The 12,316-nt window shown below is 44.8% G+C and overlaps 1 protein-coding gene across 1 annotated transcript in view; it reads right to left on the reverse strand.

Moving 5' to 3' along the window:
* Positions 1-12,316, reverse strand: part of YJEFN3 (YjeF N-terminal domain containing 3) — a 528,136-nt gene that overhangs the window by 214,109 nt on the left and 301,711 nt on the right. Inside the window, exons 2-3 of the mRNA XM_069767691.1 lie at positions 3,590-3,698; positions 2,185-2,295 (exon numbers count right to left, since the gene is read on the reverse strand). Of these exons, the coding sequence (XP_069623792.1) occupies positions 2,185-2,295; positions 3,590-3,698 (220 nt within the window). The remainder of the gene's footprint in view (positions 1-2,184; positions 2,296-3,589; positions 3,699-12,316) is intronic.

Below are 12,316 nucleotides of genomic sequence, written 5' to 3' on the forward strand. Positions count from 1 at the left end.
TTTAGTAACACAGAAAATTAAATTGTTTAGTAAAAAAATGTAGAAAAAGAGCAGTGAAATGGAGAATACAGTGAGTGATCATTGAGAACATACTCTTCCTACAAGGAATTTTAATAGCCTTTAGAAGAAATATGTTTGCAGTTAGCTGGTCCAATGGGATGCTATTAGGTTTCTTTGTCTGGAACTTTTGGTAGGGACTGCCACTCTACCAGTTCATGTTGTAACTGTGATCCTTTGTTAGTTATTCTGTGGGCTCCTTTTGTAGTTTGTTCCATTGACTGTAGTTTATTAGATTCTATATATTTTAACAATGGATCATTCTCATTACTGACAGCACACAACTATTAAAAAACTCACTGGTTCGGTGTCTGTTCAGCACAACTTAAGTTTCCTAAACTCTGAAGGAACGTTTGCAACAGTGCTCTCCAAAGCTGGAGTAATAAGCAAAGCGGCAAAGCACAAGCATAAAATCCACGTTGATGTCACAGGACGTCACGGTATTACAAGATGGATATCGCAGCGGTATATCAGAAAATTAAGATAACATCATACCAAACACAGGTGTAATAGCAAAATGATGTCACACTATGGCAACAATGTAAATAGTGATTTCACCGAAATAATAGGGATGACACAGATGCTGAGAACCACAGAGATCATATATACTGCATCATAATACAAGGAGATGCCCAATGCTACAGAAATAATAGAGTGATATCATAGAACAGACTTAATAAAGCAATAAAGCAAAAAGATAATCAATCGGTCACAGTAAAAGAATAATGCATACTATTATGTCATATCCTAGTGGAAGTGGAAAACTAGGCTTTGGTCTCCCTTGGGCACCAAGGCAAATGTAACCTTATTATTAATCATATAGAGTTATCCCATGCTGTTAAATAAGTCCCTTTTCAATTGAAGTACATAGTTAAGATAAAAATTCCTACTACCACTCTCCATAATGGCACATCATGGTTCTTAGCCTTAGAAAGTGGGGTAAAAGTACCAATGTTTCAATTGAGAATCTTAAAATGACTACTTCAGTAAAATATTAATTATGTTGGTGATATTTATACACTTGACATCAATTGTGGCACATGCACCGAGCTTCAAAATGCCATCCCTACTCTTCATAAGAGCAGAGTGAGGTGAAGCACAAAGGTTGCCCTATTATAATGTAGGGGCACAGATGGGGCCCTTTGAGTATGCAGAGGCCTATCCATACGCAGACACAATGGCACAATAGAGATGCTATTACTGTGTGGACGCTCAGAGGGGGCACTATTACTATGTGGAGGTACAGGTGGTCATTATTATATAGAGGCACATTGCTATAAAATTACTATGTGGAGTTATAGATGGAGCACTATTTAATTGTTAAAGCACAATGGGCATTAATACAAAGTGGAGGAGCAGAGGAACCACTATTACTATCTAGAGGTCCAATGTGGAGCACTATTTCTGTTTAGGCAAAATAGGAACACTATTACTGTGTGGGGCATTATTACTGTGTGGAGACACAGAAAGGGGCACCATTAGTGTGTGGAGGCTCAAAGGTTGCATTATTAATTTAAAGAGACCCAATGAGGCATTGTTACTGTGTGGGAACACTATTACTGTGCTGAGGAATATAGGGTTATTATTACAGCTAGGAAGCATAATAGGACATAGCAATGTTTTCCTGCATAAATAGAGAGCTCTTAACATTTTGTTATGCATATGTATTATTGCAGATTACACTCTCCATCTCGGCTAAAAATGCTCTTCTAAAATGCTAAGCCGAGCAGTCTTCTGTGAAATATATAGTGTGACCTCTGTTTAGAATATCTATCCATTTATAAAATTATCACTAATACTTTTACGAAATTTATGTTGCGCGCCATTAATTCTACAAAAGATGCATAATGTACAACGGCTATGAATATATAATCATAATGTAAAGTCAAGGTTATTCTCTGAGTTATCTCTATGAGTGGACACATTTCATGCATTAATCACAACTTTGGATGTGACTGAATATGAGCCCCCTCCTTCCCATAGATATTACATGATGCATTAGTGGAAGAATATACTGTATCTGTGTGTAAGTGTAAGTGAAAAAGAAATTGTTAAAACTTTCCCTTTCCTTTCTATGAGAGGTTAAAAGTTAATAATATGCATTTGATTATTTGGATGGACACTTACAAATGCGCGTAGGTTTCGAGCACAAACCAAGCCAATAGCACCATTCTGTTCAGGGCCACAAATGATCAAAACAGTTGGTTGTTTTTTAGGAAGTGCTTTCAATGGATACACCTGCCAAATAAAAGTAAATCTTTTAGGTTATATTTTCTACACTTCATATATACTTCCAAATATTGATATTTGCAAAAAGACAAGCAATCCGCACTGCTGCACCGCCAAATCAACCAACCCACCTGTGGGGTCACAAACGCTGCAGGCTCACATGCCCGGATGGACAGGTGCTCAATCCAGAAAAAACATCACCAAAAGTCGATGTATGAAGAAAGAGTGGGATGGCACTCACCGTCCTGTAAAATCCTTAGTTTATTGAAAACTAGGTGGAGGCCTGATGCTATCGCATTGGGAGGGCGGTAATGAGAATCTCTCCCCCCCATGTGCTCACCCACCTATCCACTCTCCCCCATGTGCTCACCCACCTATCCACTCTCTCTTTCCCCATGTGCTGACTTCTTCTGTCTGTGCTCTCCTTTTTGATCTGTCTACCCCATGTGCTATGCGCTCCTCCTGTACAAAGATGTCGGCGGTCAGTGAATCATTCGGCGGATCCCGGCAACGGTGTTCCACTGGTGGTACCGTGCAAGAGGCTGCGTATGGCGTATACAGTGTGTGTGTGTGATGCGTACGGCATACACAGTGTGTTTGTATGTGTGTGGTGTACAACGTATACAGTGTGTGTGTGTGGTGCGATGATGTTCCGCTGGTGGTACTGCGCAAGAGGCCGGTACCACCAGCAGTTTCCATATTGAGACCCCCATCAATTGGGTGTCCCAATATGGCGGTCGGTGAACTTCTGTCGCTTGGAATTCTGGGATCCAGACACATCTGGACAGAGCAGGATGTGAAGACATTATTAAGATTAAAAAAAATCTTCAGCAGGGGAGCTAGGTGTGGGATACAAGGACAAAATCCCACACATTGCTCCCCTGCTGAAGATTTTTTAATGTTTCAATAAACTACGGATTTTTACAGAACACTGTGTGCCATCCCACTCTTTCTTCATACATGGACCAACTATTGATATACCGTATGAAGTTTCTCCAATATTTTTCATTAAAAATTTTATTTAAATTCTCAAGAGTGATCCAATTTACTGGGTTGAAACACTGATGAAAATTACTGCAAACTGATATCAATTAGACATCTGACCAACCCAAATATTGCATGCATGGCAAATCATTTGAAGGTCACTATATAATATATTTCTCTTGTGGCTATTGAAGTAGTAGCTTAGGTTTCCATAAGTTTGTTACAAAATTATTTGTGTCCCCCTTGCTGTTTTAACATTTTATACATATTGTACAGGACAGTAACTAGTAACCTGATTAAATTTCTCTGCAGTACAGACCTTGGTTACTGCTATTGCACAGCTGTGTCCTAATATCTCAATAAGTTGTTGCTTCCCAAAGCGGTAATCTTCCAACAATTCTCTTTCTAAGGCTTCAGCTTCCTGTTTACTAAGAGAGAAGACATAATAATTAATATTCCAAATGCAGGAGCTATTTTTGCTTTAGTCATTAAAACAACACCCCAAAGTAGATCAGTTAATAAATCTTTACATTTTCTTTCTAGTTGTTCATAGGCCCACAAAATCTCTAATTTTATACACAAATATCTATAGAAACAGGTTGATGGGAACCAATTTGAGAAAATCAATTAAACAAAGGAAGGAAGAGGTAAAGTATCCTTTACAGCCTGCTTATATAAACAAAGGAATCTTTGAAATTATATATATATATATAGTTATAAATAGTAGAGCTTTAATGTATTTAAATGGAATTTTCATCTTGAATATAAATTTCTGCACTGCAATAAATTACTGAATCCTGACAATGTGCATTATGCTCGAGGTTTCATCAGAGGGGAATCCAGACAGTGGGCAGAAATTTATGTTCATCCCGAAAAGTCCTTCAATTTAGTACATTAATTTGCATTGCTAGATATACAGTTCTGTTTATACATTATAAGAAATACAAATGGTTTCTGGTTCTTTGAAACTGATGGCCTGTCATGAACTGCAATACCAGGTACAGCCCCCACTAAAAGGAAGATGTACTGCATGAAACAGTGTAAGCTCACATGCTACCATATGGTGAGAGTGCTAAGAGCTAGACCTCCACCAAGGGATGTATTTATGACCAGGCACTTGTAATCTAGAGACTAGGGTGGTGCATAGCTGTGGCAGTATCAACTAAGAGGTTTGTTTGTTGCAACTGGGTACGAGTTGCGGGGGACTATCCCATAGTGGGAGTGTTAAGGCCCAGTAAAAATAGACTGTTTTCTGATAGCAGATCAAATAGGGAAGTACAGTAACCAAGGTCAAGTTGCAGTGGGCAAGCATCTATCGCTAGTTGCGGTGGAAAGCCTTACTGGAATCCCTTGTGGAAATTCCTGCAACATCCATAGCTCATGGCTTGATACAGGTAATACGAAGAGTGCCTTATCATCGGGATACAGGGGATTAAGGATGTGGGAGAGCTAGAAGGAAAGGTAACAGATCCTGGGTGCACTACCAGTCTGGACGAGAGATCCTTAGGGTTGACAGGAACAGTAAACATAGGGCTAGTCCAGGAGTAATGAATAATAATCCTGAAGATGTACTGTAGTAAGGAAACAAGAACTAAGAAATGTTGTGCCCAATACTGCGTGTTGCAATCTTATGAACTTGAACTGTCCAGTAAAGTTTTGCATGTTTCAACAAACTGCGTGTCCCCTGAAATTTGTGCAGCAGCTCCTGAAAATGGACGACTGGCGAAAATTTACGCCTGCAGCCTACAAGTGAGTGTGATGCATCCCACACCTGGTATCATATTGTGACAGAGACATGATTTTCCTGTAAAGTGCAAGGGCGTTATGGAGCAGCAGCTCGTCCACGGCTACTAGCATTAGTCACTTTACATTTGGCGTAGTCAGCAGGATGGAATCATGCATCAAAAAAATTTGATGGATGTGAGGAAGGTTACTGTGAAAACCAAAATGGTGCCTACAGCTAGGCTCAGGATGGCAGATGGTGGCACACATGGCAGAGGAAGCTTCACCCATCATGGGCATTGGAGGGTGAAAAGAGCGCAAAAATACATCCAGCTTGGGAAGGTGCCAGCAGAGGAGAAACACACCCACGGCAGAATGGGCCTGTGCCATTGTAGGTGAGTGAGTAGAAGAGAGAGCAATATCAAGAAGTGATGGTGGATTCGATTGCGCATCTGGAGGTGTGGAGGAACCAGAGCAGGCTGATGCAGCAGAAGAAAGAGCTTACAGCCTGGAAAGGGATTGGTCCACTGGGCAGTCATTGACACAAAGTAAGAATCCAGCTTTCACCGCCAGGTTTCCTGAGGACAGAGAATGGGAAAGCCAGTATTAGGCAGCTTTTGAGGGACCTAAGGAGCCTGGGCTGAAAGGAAAAGAGAAGGAGTAGAAAATGCGGATGCCTAAACCAGAAGGGAAAAGAGGAATCTGATTTGGAAAGCCCCAGTTGTGCTCGTTGCACATGAGGACATGAAAAGGAACCGTTCCAAGTACCTGGGACAGAAGGCCCGACAGTGACCAGGATCACTGGTGTTGACCAGAATGGCTGAACAGTTTGTGCTCCCCAGTTTTATTATGAACATGTTTGCGCATCATCCTGCTGGATTAAAGGAGTGTGAACGGCCAAAGGTGTCTCACACCTTTTTCTGCCCCTAAGGACTGTGCACTGAGATTCTGTCCCATTTCCCCCTGAATCCTGCCTCATATTTTCTATTAACTTTACTCCAAGGGACTGTGAGTTTGACAAATGAGTGACATTGTGCAATTGATGGTATTATTTTTCAAAAGGGGGAGGGGAGGAAACGGATGGCTTAATGTTCTAGCCGGGTCAGGATTTTATAGACTCTGTCCTTGCCACAAGGATGAAATTTTGAGAAGGGATGGACGACTCGATGTCCCAAGTGGGTTGAAGATGATGGACTGTGATCATGGACTGATGAACCATTGTTGTGTGGGCCTAAGGGCCATTGTTTTAAAGAGATTGTCCACTACACTGTATAGTGGGCAGATCGATATAAACTGTGGAAATAAGATTTTCTTCAAATACCTTGCATTTCCAAATATGCCTGTGAGCGGCGCTATTACCGGAACTGGAAGCTGACGCAGAATCATTGAGGCGGGACCCAGTCTCCCTGAGTGACTGGGCTGTTGGCGGACTTCTCAACTAACTACAATCCAGCTTCCTTCCACATCACTCTATTGAAACTATCCTAACTAAAGTTGCAAATTACCTACTATCATAGCCAATAGACAAAACTCTGTACTCCTACACCTGTCCTCTAAATTCGACACAAGTGAACACTCCCTCCTACTTTAAACTCTCTCATCACTTAGCACCAATGATCTTTTTCTGTACTAGGCAGGAGTGGAGATATTGCCATTATAGCCGCACCAGGGCCCATAAGTGAAGAGGGCTCGCTGACAACGGTGACTATTTCAGTTTAAATGTATTTCAACACAGGTAGCCTGCTTTCTCTCTGTGCTACAATAAATCGCGCTGGCCAATCAAAGGCCAGCAGCTAACTGACGTCAGTGTGTCCATGACTGGGGGTGCATGGCAGTGAAGTCATATGCCATGGTATGCATGCTAAACTCAGCTGCTGGCTTCAGCACTGGCTGTAGAGGAAAAGCCTGCATGGTATGGGAGAAAGGGGGAAGGTGAGACAAATCTTTTTTTTTTTTAATGTGTTGGAGAAGAACAGAACTTTATACCAGGAATGGGACCTGGATATTGCAAATTAACCTATGAAGAGGACCAGGATGGGGAAAATTAATCCATGAAGGGGACCAGAATGAGGTACATTAACCCATGAAGTCAGCAGTCTTCCCAATGATTGTGGAGCCTACTGAAACAGACTAGGGACCTTTTAAAATGCTTAGGAAGCCTTTGCAGGTGTTTTTCTTAATTATTCTAATTTACTGAGATAACGACTTTTGGGTTTTCATTGTCTGTAAGCTATAATCAACAACATTAACAAAAATAAACACTTGAAATTGATCACTCTGTTTGTAACTACTCTATATAATACGAGTTTCACTTTTGAACTGAAATAAATTAACTTTTTGATGATATTCTAATTTTGTGAGAAGCACCTGTATGTGATCTTCTTATTTTCAGTGTGACACAATGAGTCGTGCCTGGAAGACGTTCACATAAAGGTCTGATGTAGAAGAAGCAGAATCAGATGAGACATCAGAGGTCACTGTAAGTGAATATTTATTCTTTATCTGTACTGGAGTTATCTTAATTGTAAAGCACCTTGGGCCCACCAGAGAAAATCATTCTTGGGGCCCACTATGTAGCTACATAAAAATAGATACAAAACCACCGATTGTGCAGTTAAACACGCTAATATCAGGGTATAATATAAGGTAGTACACGTCTTAGTTATGTAGCAGGGGTTGGGGTAGCCCCTCATAGAATATAAAGTAGCCCCCTCATAGAATATAATGCAGGCCCCTCATAGAATATAATGCAGCCCCCTCATAGAATATAATACAGCCCCCTTATAGAATATAATGTAGCCCCCTCATAGAATATAATGTAGCCCCCTCATAGAATATAATGTAGCCCCCCTCATAGAATATAATGTAGCCCCCCACATAACCCTCTCCACCACCTCCATTATTGTTCTCCCCTCTACTTCATCATTGTCCTCATCGCCACCCCATCATTGCCCTTCCACCAACTCCATCATTGCCCTTTCCACCACCTCCATCATTGCCTTCTCCCCATCACTCCCATCATTGCCCTCTCCACAACCTCTGATTGTTTTACTCCCCCACCACCCACATCATTGCCCATTACACCACCTCCATCATTGCCTCCTGCCCCACTGCCCCCATCATCCTTTACACCATCACCATCATTGCCTTCTCCCCCACTACCTCCATCATTGCTTTCTCCCCCACCACTCCCATAATTGCTCTCTGCATCTCCTCCATCATTGCCTTCTCCCCCACCACCCCATCATTTCCCTCTCCACCAACTCTATGATTGTTTTCTCCCCCACTACTCCAATCATTGCACTTTCCACCACCTCCATCATTGCCCTCTCCAACACACACACAGCACTACTCACCTCTCTGTCTGTTCCCCAGCAGCATCACTCACTACTCACAGGCAAGTCATCAGGAGGTTCGGAGTCAGATACCGGGAGGGCTCATAGGACAGAGTGGTAAGCCAAAGGCATGGTCAGGAAACAGTCCAGGATCAAATGTCAGAAGGGTATGTCAAAACCAGGGAGTACAACACATGCACTGCCTGAGCATCCACCAAATGCTCCTTTACTATAGGCCTGACTGCTGCAATTCAGTCCTGTATGTTGGCCACGTGGTCACTGACACTCTTGTGGGGTGTAGGTTACTGCTCCCATGTCTCTTTGGCTGCATCCAGCAGACTCCTAGGATGCCTGCTATACTGTAGCTTAAAGGGTGAAAATCCCATGGAAGACTGTGGTACCTCCTGAATGGCGAACACTAAGTAGGGCAACAACATGTCCCAATCCCTTCCATCCTTGTAGAATACTTTCTTCAACATGGATTTGAGGGTTTTGTTGAAGCGCTCGACTAACCCATCGGTCTGGGGGTGATACACCGACGTGAGCAACTGTTTTATTTTTAGAAGCTTGCATAGTTCCTTTATCACCTTGGACATGAAAGGAGTCCCCTGGTCAGTGAGGAACTCCTTCAGTAGCCCAAGGTGACAGAACAACATGGCGATAAGTTTAGCTGAGGTGTGCCGAAGCGGAATAGCCTCCGAGTTCCGGGTGACATAATCTATGACCACCAATATGTGTTGGTGGCCCCAGGCAGATTTTACTATCGGCCCCACTAGATCCATCACAATCCACTCAGAAGGTACCTCTATGATGGGCAGAGGTACCAATGGACTGCGGTAGTTCGTGGTGGGTGAGGTCAGTTGGCACTCCGGACACATGTCACAGTACCTCTGGACCTCCGCGTAGACCCCAGGCCAAAAAAATGCAGTATGCATTCCTGCACCTTTTTGGCCCCTTAGTGCCCCCCCAGCTTGTGAGTATAAGCCATTTTGAGTACCGCACGATGGTAGTATTGAGGCACTATCAGTTGTTTTACCACTTCATCCCGGATTTTGTTAAACCTATACAATAGATCTTGGTTGACAGCCAGGTGGGGAAAAAACATTTCTGCCCCTGGTTGCTGGCAACTCCATTAACCTCTCACCCTTTGTCGTGCCCAAGCAAGGGTTGGATCCTGGAGCTGAGCTGTCCTGAACTTACCAGGGGACACTTCCAGCTCGGGGATCGGTGGGGTCTCCTCAACCTCTCCTGTCCATATCTTTAGGGGAAACCTATCGAGGTTACACTCTGTCCCTATGTTGGAGACCCCTACAGCAGATATCCCTGACTCGGGATCTTCGGGTTCCACGACCAGAATAACATTTATCTTGGGAGGGTTAACCCTGGTCTCCTACAGGGACCATAACAGCGGTAAGTCTCTTCCCAATACAGTCCCATATGGAATAGTTTTTACCACTCATACCACTTGTCTTATCTCTCCACACAGGGTGGAAAATGTAACTTCCGCAGTCGGGTACTCTCGGTGTTCCCCAAGTATGCATACCACCCCCCCACCTTCCATCTATTGAGGTTGTCACCAGCAACAAGGGACCCATGTACCAGAGTCACTAACCTCGAGTCCAAAAAGTGTCTGTCTGGTACCCGCTAACGAGTACCTTGCACAGTTGGGGTTCGGTACTGGCAGTGCCTCTAGTGGCAGTGCAGACTGGCTTGGCATGCATAGACACACAGCAAGTATACCCGCAGTCCATGGGTTCAGCTGTCAGGGGGCTTCTTATCTTCAGCTGGGAATCTCGGGTCCACATCGCCTCCTCTTCATTTTGACTGGGTGCTCCGCAGTTGTAGCATGTAGGCAGTCTTCTTCGCCGAGCGGCTCTAGTCTCACTGTGGGGGCCGGTCTCTCGTTCTCGCACTGGAGGGCTGTACTCTGCAGCAGGGGTCTTCTTATATTCAGCTACTTCCTCATGGACTCGCTTAACCTCCTTCTTCAAGTCTTCTACCCATTGAGGGGCTGTTACCTCCCCGCTCCATACCTGTCCCACTGGCACTACCACCCCTTGCTCTTGCTCGCGCGTGCGTGCCTCACTTCCAACCTCAGAGAAAGTCATATCTAGCTTTACGCGCATGCGCTCTCGCAGGGCCTGTTTCACCAACACATCTCGCAAGCCTGTCACCAGTTGGTCCCGCAGCACAACGTCAATTGACCCCACACCTACGCCGTCCTTCCGTATAATGGCAGTATGAAGCTCCTGCAGTGCGTTCATATATTGCGTCACGGTCTCCCCCTCTCTTTGCACCCGGCGGAACAGTCGCATGCGCAGTTCCTCTACGTCAGTGGGGTCCCCATGCGTCTCCTCAAGTATACGTAATACTTTGTCCAGGGTATCTCTCGACTGAGGGGGTCTGAGCATAACAGAGTCCCGTGCATCCCCCTCCAGGGCCATTACAGCTATTTCCGCCTGCAGAGCCGGTGTCATAGGATGCATCCGCATCATCCCTCGGATGCGTTCCGTCCAACTTCACAACATGACCTCACTCCCCGAGAATTTTGGCAAGTTAACTAACATGGCTCCCAGGGAAATGCTAGACTTGGGGCCTCCCCCAACTGCTTGGTCTGCCCCTTCCGCGCTACCTTGTGACATCCTGCCGATTATGCCAAGTGTAATAGAGTGCAGAGTTGCGTATGTCACCACGGAACAGACAGACCAACTGTTGAAGGGGATTTATTAACAGGGGTAAAATTCTCCTCGCAGGGAGTAAACAGGGGGTTAATAGAGTCAAGTCAAACAGTAAACAGTTAAGTGGAATCAAAAGGGTTAACGAGTGTTCTGGTAACTTATCAGCCCAGGGAGATCCTGACTGAAGAGTCCTAATTCCAGTGTGGGTACAGTCACCAGCAGAGTCCGCTTTCATGTACTCACAAGATGAAGTCTTTAGCTTTTACAGCACAGCCAGGAATCAGGGGCTCCGCACTGTTAAATCTCTCAACAAGAATCACAGTCTATGTACTGATACTGCGGAGACCAGGGAATATAAGTCTCTTCTCTGTTTCCTGGAAACTCGGGGGTTAAGTCTCTGCAGCCTGTTCTTCTCAAAGTGAAACTGAAAACGGAAAGTAGCACAGTCTGGTCAGTCACTGTCCCAGGAGTCTCTGTGAGCCTGGCAGCTTCTCTGTAGTAATGTCAAACACACACTGGGCAGTTACTTATCACACTCAGGGATCTTTGCTTGTCACTGCGGTCACCAGAGCTGCAGTCACCAGGGCTGCACTATCAGGGGAAGAGTCTTCTCAGATTATGGAGGCTTCCAAGTCCCCACTCTCACTCCAGCCTTAGTGCCCTCACGGGGAGCACTCTGTCATGGGGAGTGCGACGCTGCAGCCTGCCCTCTCTCTGTGCAGCTGTCCCCTCTCTGGCGCGCTCTCTCTCCCCCGCACTTTTCTGACCACTCCCCTCTCTCTTCCCAGCAGTCACCTGGTCCCCTCTGTCCAGGGCAGAAAGTCTTCCCCCCAACAACCCAGCTGTCTGACTAAGTGGTTCCAGGCAAGGAGCAGGGAAAGCAACCTCCTTACATTAGCAACCCTCGTAAATAACACCCTGTCGCTGCCTCACAATAAATATATATAAATAATATATGTGTGTGTTTGTGTGTGTGTGTATATATATATATATATATATATATACTAGCTATTGAACCCGTTCTACGCCCAGGTGGCGAGCATTTATATTGGTATATGGTCTCCATCCTGGTATGTGCTGCTCCATTCTGCGTCCCCATCCTGTCATGTGCTGCGCCCATCCTGCGTCCCCATCCTGTCATGTGCTGCTCCCATCCTGCGTCCCCATCCTGTCATGTGCTGCACCCATCCTGCGTCCCCATCCAGTCATGTGCTGCACCCATCCTGCGTCCCCATACTGTCATGTGCTGCACCCATCCTGCGTCCCCATCCTGTCATGTGCTGCTCCATCCTGCGTCCCCATCCTGTCATG

Source organism: Ranitomeya imitator, chromosome 1 (assembly GCF_032444005.1).
Source record: "Ranitomeya imitator isolate aRanImi1 chromosome 1, aRanImi1.pri, whole genome shotgun sequence".
Classification (NCBI taxonomy): Eukaryota; Metazoa; Chordata; class Amphibia; order Anura; family Dendrobatidae; genus Ranitomeya; species Ranitomeya imitator.